This window comes from Agrilus planipennis, unplaced genomic scaffold (assembly GCF_000699045.2).
Source record: "Agrilus planipennis isolate EAB-ADULT unplaced genomic scaffold, Apla_2.0 scaffold73, whole genome shotgun sequence".
Taxonomy (NCBI): Eukaryota; Metazoa; Arthropoda; class Insecta; order Coleoptera; family Buprestidae; genus Agrilus; species Agrilus planipennis.
The window spans coordinates 259,454-270,290 of NW_020439682.1; the positions used below are offsets into that span (position 1 = coordinate 259,454).

Below are 10,837 nucleotides of genomic sequence, written 5' to 3' on the forward strand. Positions count from 1 at the left end.
CGTATTTGAGCTGCCGGCCAAATATCATCCACTTTTTACAACGCATAATTTCCAAGTCGCTTCTCTTTTTTTCGTTACTTTTTGTGACGTCCCTTTTTTGCACCTTTTCTTTTCTTTGACACATAATAATTCTCTACCTATAAACTACATACACATTACACGAAACATCAACTCTTCATTAGATCTAAGTAAATATTTTATCTGAACATTCATTTTTCTCGTTTTATATAAAAATTATTCTTTACATTGCATAAAAATACAATTTACTACGACTTACTTTCAAATTTTGTGCAATATAATATGTATAAAATGAACAGTTATTATCTAATAAGTAGATTACTTCTAAAATATAATTCCCGCCTGTTTGTTTTAAAATTTGAGTCGTGAAATGGACATGAGTCGCCATCTAACAATCGAAGCACTAATTCATAGACGTCATTTACTAATAACCTCACATTTTGGTACTGTTTCATCTACTCTGATAATCGTTATTTTTCATCAAAAAATGATCGAAACGTGCCCTAGGAAACGAATGCTTTTAGGAATTTCACTTCTGGGAGCGTAAGTATTGTTATAACAGGTTAATTATTCAAAGAAATTTTTTAGTCTCACAATTTTAGTTCTTATTGCTGAATCTCATTGGACTGATAGGACAAATCACAAAAAACAGAATTTTGTGGTCGAGCATAACGCTACCTGCTTTGAAAAAGAGCCTTTTGAAATCGTAAAAGAATGCGAACCTTGCACTGCATTTGAAATTGCAAGCAAAACATCAGGTGTTTGTATACACACACATTACAAGGAGGTTCTCAAGTGCAAAAGTGGTGACACTGTTACAAGAAGCTGTGATAGAGTTGCTTATCTTGAAGAAAAAGCCTTTTGGAGATTTGAAGGTTTTATGTTTGTCTTTTCTGTAGTATCAACTGTATCTGTTTTTGCTCGAAGAAATGTTCTCACCAAGAGGATGATGCATAGGGTTCAAAAACAATTGGCAAATAGTGTTTAGTTATTTAAGTATCATGGATTCTCTATATATTAAAGTAAGCAGAAAGACTCAAAATGATTATTATCAAGTGAATTTGGAAACATTAATCACCATATTTGTGTACAAAGTTTGTGGGATCAGTAATGTAATTTTAAAGGTACAATTTGAAAAAGAGAGCTCCCAACCAACATTTTTAGTAGATTTTACAGATATTCAACTGCAGATTTTAAATAATGATGTCCCTTTGGTTGCTAAATATTGTGCATGGCCTGTCATCATTTCTGGCAAGAGTGTAGTAGCAGGCTTAGCAGCAGTCTGTCGTAAGATTGTTAAAAGCTGTAAAAATGAATTCAAAAAGTTGTTGGGGTTTAGGGAAGCCTGTCTCATGGCCTGCAGTGAATCATCAGTATGGACAAAGTTCTGTGAGGTAGATATTATCTCAACGGTAAAGAATTTTCTTCTGAATTTCCATGAGTACTTTCAAGACCACAAATTTTTCCCTCCAGAGGATTTAATTCGGTTTGAGTACCACATGGGGCAACCTGTTCGTGTACACAATGTCTATAAGATAGCTCGTCAGTCTAATGGAAATAGGAACATCAAAAGTGGAGTTCCAATATCAGAACTTAATGTGGAACATACGTTTGGAGAGGGTGTTGAAATGACTCTAGCTGATGTAGTACTGTTTCCCTGTTTCAAAATATTCTTTCAAATATTAGAGCCAGATATTTTAAAAAAGTATTTACCTCTTGTAATAAAATGGTATGATAATATGAATGCTCAAGAAAATTTACCACAATTTACTTTTCAAATGGACAAATTGCAAAACAAAAACGTTATTAATATATCAGACGTTTTAATTCCAAATAATATTACCAAGCAGAGCCTATATGTAAGTGATCCTACAAGATATAAGCCTCAGTCAAGGATCTACACAAAGCAAGAGGACATCGACGAAATTATAAGCCACATAATTGATTCCAAACTTAAAATAATTTCTTCTGACAAATGTTTTTATGATGATGTAAATTTCAGTTGGTCAGAAATTTCTTCTGAAGCTGCACCTTGTAGTGGAGCACTGCCAGAGAAACGAGTTTCAAGAAAAACTCAGCAACTCGAGAACTTAGCTAAAGCAGCCGTTAAATTGGCAGAAGACAAATCTAAGACCATAGTAGACTTTTGTAGTGGCAGTGGGCATTTGGGTATTGTAATTGCTGCATTATTACCACAATGTAGAGTTGTTTTAATAGAAAATAAAGAAAAGTCTTTGCAGAGAGCCATGGAGAGAGTCGAAAAGATGAACTTAGGAAACGTTACTTTCCTTCAGTGTAATTTAGATTATTTTCAAGCAAATTTTGACATTGGCCTAGCATTACATGCTTGTGGCGTAGCCACAGATTTAGTTATTCAAACTTGCATAGATCGCAAAGCAAATTTTATATGCTGCCCATGCTGCTATGGTGGGATCCATAACTGCCACCATGTATCCTATCCGAGAAGTCGCACATTTAAAGAGGCTTTGATAAAGTATCAAGACTTTTTGGTTTTAAGTCACGCAGCTGATCAGACCCACAATGATAACAGTTTTAAAACATCTCAGGGATACTTATGCATGAACATTGTGGATTCGGATAGAAAGTTTTATGCAGAAGAATGCGGTTACACTGTTCATTTAGGAAAATTAAAACCTCCAACGTGTACCCCTAAAAATAATATATTAATTGGTATCAAAGAAGAAAATGTACAAGTAAAATAACTTGAATTTTAATAAAACATATGTATGGGTATAGGATGGATTTTTATTATTTTTTTTCTAATAGACAGTCTTATGAACAAAATATGATTCTTAACAAACATCAGTAACTTTTAATAAACAAAAAATGCTTTATAATGTTTCAGAAAAGTTTTAGTAGTAAATTGTACAATTATTTGTACTGATTAAGCCTTAGTCAGAATAGTTGTAAGTTTAGAACTTTATGAAACATTATAAAGTATTTTTTCTTTATTTTCAAATTATACTCTACTCTGTTATAAGGTCTAAAAGGAGTCGAACATAAAAGAATCCTCTAAAAATAAAAACGTTTTTACTTGTGTAAATGACGTTTTGGAATAGTTTAGGAAGGTAACGTTTTCTCACCTAGAAAAAGAAAACTACTCGTTTTGAAACTATCCCATTAATTATTTAATCTCAAAAAGAAAAAATTTTTGCCGCCGTAAATTTTTGAAATTAAGTAGAACTATTGCCATCTATACAAGTCAAATCTAAGCAATACAGTATTCTACAATATCTATTACCCAAACATTGAGCTTAATAATCGAATTTTGATTTTGCGCAATGGAGTCGTTGACGTTTGTTAATGGCAGTTAGTGGCATTCTACAACAGACACCCCTTAATTACGTGTAAAAAATAATTAAAAATAAAAATGAGTACTAAAATGGAAAGAGATAAGCAAAAACAGTTGCAAGATAAGTGTCAGAGTGTATTAAACGAACTGCTAAGGGATGAAGATAATAAATACTGCGTTGACTGCGATGCTAAAGGTAGATTGAATTTTAATTATATTGTAATCAAAATAACTAAATTAAAATATTCAATTTCNTTTTAAAAAATAAAATAGTGTATATAAAACACTTTTTTTAATTTTTGGAGGGTTAATTCAATATATTAGTGAATTACTTTTAAGTGGGTAAAATTAATTCACTAATACATTAATATGAAATTATAATAAACATTAACTAATTCGAAAAACTCAGCTGGCGCAGTACTGGCGAATTAAGAAAAATTTTGTCCTAATGTTCTACTTTGATTCCCAAAAAAAACCCATGTATGCTTTAATATCTTAAATTGTCAATTTAATTTGTAAATTTAAACAACTCGATGCATGGAATTCAAAACAAAACAGCATGTTTAATTAAATCGAATTAGAAAAGCTTTATTAAAATTATTTTTTATAAGGAACTATTGTATAGATGTAGTTTGTCTTTGTTAGGACCACGATGGGCATCATGGAATTTAGGAGTATTCCTCTGCATTAGATGTGCAGGTATTCATCGTAATTTGGGGGTACACATTTCAAAAGTAAAGTCAGTCAACTTAGATGCATGGACCCCAGAACAAGTTGTGTCATTGCAACAAATGGGCAATTCAAGGGCCAGGGCTGTTTATGAAGCAAATTTGCCAGACAATTTTCGTAGGCCACATAGTGACACTAGTCTAGAATCCTTTATAAGGGCAAAGTATGAACACAAAAAATACATTGCAAGAGAATGGGTTCAACCACCTCTACCAAAAGTTAATTGGGAAAAAGAGATCGAAGAGGAAATGGAAAGACAGAAACGTAAAAAGAAAACAGTGGTTGAAAAGAAAGTCATAAGTATTGTTGAGGTTCCTCAAATACCAAAACCGAAAAGTAGCAGTCCAAAACCCGCAAGAACATCAGCAGGTAATGCAATTGATGAAAAGACTGTACAAAATACGAATGTGGATTTATTGGGAACACAAAATTCAGATGATAACTTTAGCAATTTTCTGTCAGCAACTACAAATGAAACCATTAAAGAAGACCAAAAAGACCAAGAATCATTAAAAAATGAAGAAGAAAATTTCTTCAATCAAATAACACCAACAGAAAAGGAAAAAATTAAATTAACAAAAGACAGCATCCTGGCACTGTATGGTAGTGCTCCACCAGTAAATCCATATCAGAATCAAATCCTTTATCAACCCCAGCAGCCCTTTCCAGTTGGTGGTATGCCATCAGTAGCAATTCCTAATTTTCCTGGGTACCCCCAGACAAACATGCCGAATGGACTCGTGCAATATCCAGCGCCAACAGGGCAATACCAGCAATTTCCTGGCCAATTACAACAATACAACACCAGCACGCCGTTTCCTACTGCTTACACAGCAAATATTCCAGCTGGGCAATTCACGAACGGCCTACCACCTTCATCCAGTCAATTTGCTAATGTAAATAATGTACCAGTTATGAATGTGGCACCATTAGCTAATGTAAATTTCCCTAATCAACAACAGCAACCTGCAGTAAATCCATTCTTTGTTAATCAAGCGAATTCGGTTCAGCAGCAATTTGCAAATTTATCTTTAGGTAATAAAAATGGCACTACACCCACCCAAGTAACATCAAATCTTTTTCAGTAAATCAGTGTCTTGATTTATAGATGAGATTACTTTATAGGCCAATTTTTCGTGCTTTAATGGTATTTAAAAAAAAAATGAATGAAATCTATAAATAATTTATCAAATAATTATTTGCGGTTTCACCTTTGGTAATTTACATCAGTTGTTACCGTCCTTTAAGTAAATTTTATTAAACTTGCTTTATTTTTAATATGACGAGTACTTTTTATATGTATATTATAATAAGTTGTTATAGTATTTTATTAATATTGAAAGTAATGAACGAATGACTTTTCATTCGTTTCTTTTTGCTACGAGAATTAGACCTGTAAATTATATTAAATTGTTTTAGCAATTTTTTTTCGTACTATGTGAAGCATTAAATTATTATTCATATTACAAGTATTTAAATTGTGATACTTTATAGAATTGTGTGATTATATTGTGATTTACTTTTCCATTTATACTTATAATAATCCTCTGTTTTATTAAAATTGAAGAATGTGTTGCAAATGGAAAAGCAAATTAATATTTATAATAAAATATTTTATTCAGTAATGTTTCTTATAAGTATGTATGAGTATCAATGACTTATATTTGTGTAGGGAAATTACCAAAGGCTGTTTTCTTGGAGTTTCCTTCTTTCAAAATCAAAATTTGTTTTGTAGTTTTACTGTATGGGAAAATACCTCCTGTGTATTATATGTACACTCAAATAAATACGAAAGTATTATCTTTATTGTTTTCCTTTTTAAAGAATCTTGGAAATAGTCTATTTGTAATCGCATTTCGTTACATTTTAAATTAAATTTGCCAGATTTTAAAAAAAAAATAGATAGTAAGAGGGTCTTAGTAAAGTAGAACACTTCTTATTTGTATAACCTTATATAAATTCTATAGTTTAAGGATACGTCTATGTAATCACCATAGGTAATCACATAACCTCTTATAATCTACATTTTAAAAGCAAAGTTAAAACAGTAAAGATTACTTTAGAAAATTTTATAATGTTCCCTTTATCGCATTTATTAGTGAAAGTAAACACTGTAATTAGAAAGGTTTAGTATATCCTTGTAAAAGATAGCAGTCATGATGATATCAGATCGTATTGTAAACAGTACTTATGTGTTTCACATGCTGAATAGTTCTCAAGTTTAGCAACATTTATGGGAATTTTTATTTAAGTAATAAACCAAATAGAAGATTCCAAAGAATTGTCTTGATGAAGTTGGAGAAACCATGAAGCGTTCGTATTATTTTTTGTTTTTGCTTTGGTTTTCGTACCTTTTAGTCTCATCAGTTCTGTTGTTTACTGGTGGATTCTTGTTATCGAGAACAGCCCAGCCCTACCGATCATCATGTTCGCTTTACAAAGCAGTCGATTGTCCGTTAGAAGAAAGTGAATGTTTCTTACATCATATAGATGAATTTAAATTTATGAAATTTGATGATCAAATTTGTGTGCCTACCAAATATAAAGCAATAGTGCTTGTGATAGATGCTTTAAGATACGATTTTACTCAGTATGATGCATACTTAAATGATCCCTTACCATATCAAAACAGGCTGCCAATTATACATAGATCACTTCAAAGCGAGCCTGATAAAACTAGACTGTATAAGTTCATAGCTGATCCACCAACTACAACTTTGCAAAGGCTTAAAGCACTTACTTCAGGGACGTTACCAACATTTATAGATGCTGGCTCAAATTTTGGTACAGAAGAAATTAACGAAGACAATATTATAGATCAGGTATTACAGAGAAAAGTAGCATTTAGTTTATTATATTAACATTAGACAATTGTTAAAAATCTTTACTTTTTAGTTGACTTTGTCAGGTAAACAAGTTGTCTTTATGGGTGATGACACATGGATGGGATTGTATCCAAAAAGATTTTTGAGGGCTTATCCATTCCCTTCTTTTAATGTATTTGATTTAGATACTGTAGACAATGGAGTGAAAGAAAATTTAGATACTGAACTTAAGCAAAAAGATTGGAACCTTTTAATTGCTCATTTTCTGGGTGTAGATCATTGTGGACACAGATATGGTCCTATGCATATTGAAATGACAAGAAAATTAACAGAAATGAATGAAGTTATTGAGTAAGTACCAAATTTTGAGTATTTTACGTTTCCTTATTGATGTAATTTTCAGGAACATCATCAAGCATTTGGATAATAACACAGTCCTTTTTGTAATTGGAGATCATGGAATGACCATGAGTGGTATGTCTTGATATTCTAAAGTAAACTAGTTCTTCTCCCCTCTCAGTCACTGTGAGCTCGAAACTGTTAACACCATTGCTTCGAGTGGTCGAAATTCTCTTTTGCGAACAATTTGTTTAATCACTTTCTTTGTGTTAAAAATTGTTTGAAAAATTAAATTTAAAGGAATCATTTGTAAATAGGTATGCAACACATCGTACACTTCAGCATTGCTGATTCTAACTTTCATTTACGTGATACTACTTGGCCAGAGAATAGAGACTAGTCTCTCTTCTCTGACTTGGCCCTGTGCTGACACCACTCATAATTTTCTTTATATATAATATTAATTAAATTTGTTATTTTAATACTCTTACAGGTGATCATGGAGGTGCAAGTGATGACGAAATTCAGTCTGCTATGTTTGTTTATTCAAAGGCTCCCCTAAAAAAATCCAAATACAGTTATGGAAATGAAATTAGACAAGTTGATCTTGTGCCAACACTAGCTACAATTTTTGGAGTTCCTATACCATATTCCAATTTAGGATCTCTTGTACTAGATGCTATTCCCTTGCATTATTCAAAACACATAACTGGTCGAGATTGGCATAGTTTGGTCATTCCTTTATGGTCAAATTTAAGACAGATGGTCAAATATATTGAAGAATACTCCGAAATAAGTGACGTCTTTGATAATATTGAAATTGAAGCTATCAGGCAAAAGTTTAGCGTTATTCGAACTTTACTGAAAAAAACGGACGACGAAATGGATTTTCTAGAATTTCAAAAAGAAGCAAAAGAGATAATGGACTTTATATATTTAATTTGTGGAGAAGTATGGAGCCAATTTGATCCTCAGTTGATTTCTCAGGGGATGATATTAAATTTCACAGTTCTCTACCTTATTTATATTATCGTTGATGGCGTTCCAGCAGATAACTTAAGTTCTGTATTTCAGTATTCTTTTTTCTTAGTTTCCTTTAGAGTCGTGGCATTTGCAGTGGTCAGTGTCTACTCTTTATATGCCTTCCACTACATTCACAATTTACTATATTCGATTTATCTCATTACGGGAATTGTTTCTGTATTTTTATTAGCAATAATTGTAATTCAAAATTGGGACGCAATCACGTCAAATTGGCATCGACGTAGCCAAAATAGAACTTGGTACGATTTCTTTTATCGTCTTATAATAATTTTCCACGTTTTGGTGCCTCTGTCTAACAGTTATGTAGTTGAAGAATCGTTTGTATCTTTCTATCTTTTGATTTCTGCATTTGTAATGATAATGTTAGAATGTATATATCCAAGTGGCGATACTGCTAAAAGTAAATGGTTTCCTTTAAAATTATCCGCTTTGATTACTGCATTTTTAGCCGTGATTTTTCTACGTTTAACTCCGAATTTATGGCGTTGTCGAGAGGAGCAGTCTTGGTGTACATTGTTCAGTACCCATCACTTGCTTAAATCTGGAAACGCAGATTTAGCACAAAAATATTACGTCGCCACTTTAGTTTTATTGGCTGTATTTGTTATTTTGGGGCGAAATTGGTTACGTTCTTGTGGCAGTCTCAAAGGGACTTCTTTCACCACCTTCTCCTACCGTTATCTTCCCACAGTAATGGTGGTTTGCACAGGATCTTATTGGATTTTAGAAAAGATGCCATTAAAAAAAAAGAAGTCTATGTATTTTTCTCAGCCAAAATATTTTGCATGGTGCGTTTATATAGCTGCTTTTGAATTGATTTTCAGTGCTGTTTTGAAGCCTCTATGTGTCCAAATTATCTCTAAAAACACTAGTGGAAACAGTGAACGATTAAATTCAGTACCTCACATTTATCAGAGAATAAAGGACATGTTAAACGATGATGGAAGAAAGAATGGTATTTCAAGTGTACCAGTGGCATATGGTTTGACGACCGTCTACAGTTCACCCTTCATTGTAGTGACCATAACGGCCACACTTGTTCTTGCTCTGCTACTGGGATGTGTATCTGCAGCTGCCCTGATTCTAATGTGCCTTTTTGGGATATTCTTCTTATTTGTATCGTCCATTTTGAGGCACAGTAAAGCAACAAACACAGGTATTATAATAAATTTATTATCAAGTGAAATGTGCACAAGAGTTGGTACCATTTATGCCTTAAAATTACCTGTAAAGTGATTAAAAAAAGTTATTATTGGGCTGTTTATCTAAAAGTTGCTAATTGCTTTATATATCTAACTTTATTGCATTATCATAAAGAGTGTAAAATTTTAATCCAAATAATGTATTATTTGTGGGCAAAATTACTCTTTTATACCATGTTTAACCGTTTAACGACCTATTTTGTAATCTTTACAAGTGGATTATTATTATCATTATATGAATCAAAATTATTCTACAATTAATGATATCATAAAAGACTACTGGATATGCTGCAATGTAAAGGCAGAACTATTGGCTTTTTTTATTAGGTTTTTTATTTATAAAGTTTTCTTTTTTTTTTTTAGAAGACCTATTACATATGCCCAATTCGGTTCTACTGACGTGGATGCTAATTTCCCATTATTTCTTTTATGGAACTGGTCATCAGCCCACGTTTCCCAACATACCATGGGAGGCAGGTTTTGTGGGGACCAGTGGTAACTTTGCCACCCATGTAATTCCAGCTGTCCTTATAATTCTCAACATTTATGCAAGTCACATATTAATGGGATTCACACTGCCCCTTTTGTTTATGGCCCCTTTCTCAGTTGGGGTCAAATTTCCTCACTTTTTTGCAAAGAAACAAAGTGCAGACTTAAAGACTGGCGAAGTATTTTTTTATCAATACAACGAAAAGTTTATAAATGGCGTTTTCGTCGCATGCTGTAAATATATATTACTCCATGGAGTACAAGTAAGTTAACTCTAATATTAAATCGACCTCTTAAGAAACAACTTACACTACACTAATTAAAAAAGAAATTAGAAAAGCACATTTTAATGAAATTAAATAACACTAAATAATCAATTTATATATATATATTTAAAAACTGTTGATTCTATTACATCTTGTTGACTAAAGAAAATAACAACAATTTAATTATAAAATATTTTTTCAGGTTTTTCTTACCATGTTAGCTGCCACAGTTCACTGCCGTCATCTAATGGTTTGGAAGATTTTTGCGCCCAAATTCATATTTGAAGGTGTTTCGTTTTTTGTGACTTTAGCTTCAGTTTCACTCGGTTATTTATTTTTAACGCACATTAATTCTAAAGTTAATAAACTGTTTGAACAGGAACTTTAGCTCCTGATCTTTGCTTTTTGTTTATGTAAATGTTATGTCAGTATTAATTATATTTTATAAAAGTTGCCATTGTTTTTAAAATGAAAATAGGTTTGTAATTGTTTAAAAAATTGTATAAAAAGAAAATAATTAATTTGTAAGCTGGTGTACATATAATTGCACTATTTGTATTCAGTTAATGAGGTATTCCTTAAGAAGAATGAAGAAATCGTATTTTTTGCTTT

The 10,837-nt window shown here is 32.0% G+C and overlaps 4 protein-coding genes across 4 annotated transcripts; all 4 read left to right on the top strand.

Annotated features, from left to right (window-relative positions):
* Positions 1 to 417: 417 nt before the first annotated feature.
* Positions 418 to 1,029, top strand: LOC108732419 (protein JTB). Its single transcript, XM_018463212.2, has 2 exons — positions 418 to 561; positions 607 to 1,029. Exons 1-2 carry the CDS (start codon positions 506 to 508, stop codon positions 1,004 to 1,006), a joined length of 456 nt encoding a protein of 151 aa, XP_018318714.1. The 5' UTR covers positions 418 to 505; the 3' UTR covers positions 1,007 to 1,029.
* LOC108732376 (glutathione S-transferase C-terminal domain-containing protein homolog) lies at positions 998 to 2,828 on the top strand. Its single transcript, XM_025979432.1, has 2 exons — positions 998 to 2,730; positions 2,806 to 2,828. The coding sequence occupies exons 1-2, from the start codon at positions 1,020 to 1,022 to the stop codon at positions 2,826 to 2,828; spliced, it is 1,734 nt and encodes a 577-aa protein (XP_025835217.1). The 5' UTR covers positions 998 to 1,019.
* A 489-nt stretch (positions 2,829 to 3,317) lies between these two features.
* Positions 3,318 to 5,866, top strand: LOC108732381 (stromal membrane-associated protein 1-like). The gene is made up of 2 exons (XM_018463148.2): positions 3,318 to 3,527; positions 3,977 to 5,866. Exons 1-2 carry the CDS (start codon positions 3,410 to 3,412, stop codon positions 5,146 to 5,148), a joined length of 1,290 nt encoding a protein of 429 aa, XP_018318650.1. The 5' UTR covers positions 3,318 to 3,409; the 3' UTR covers positions 5,149 to 5,866.
* A 199-nt stretch (positions 5,867 to 6,065) lies between these two features.
* LOC108732387 (GPI ethanolamine phosphate transferase 3) lies at positions 6,066 to 10,831 on the top strand. Its single transcript, XM_025979428.1, has 6 exons — positions 6,066 to 6,882; positions 6,956 to 7,236; positions 7,289 to 7,359; positions 7,718 to 9,424; positions 9,834 to 10,222; positions 10,428 to 10,831. The coding sequence occupies exons 1-6, from the start codon at positions 6,367 to 6,369 to the stop codon at positions 10,611 to 10,613; spliced, it is 3,150 nt and encodes a 1,049-aa protein (XP_025835213.1). The 5' UTR covers positions 6,066 to 6,366; the 3' UTR covers positions 10,614 to 10,831.
* The last annotated feature ends 6 nt before the right edge of the window (positions 10,832 to 10,837 follow it).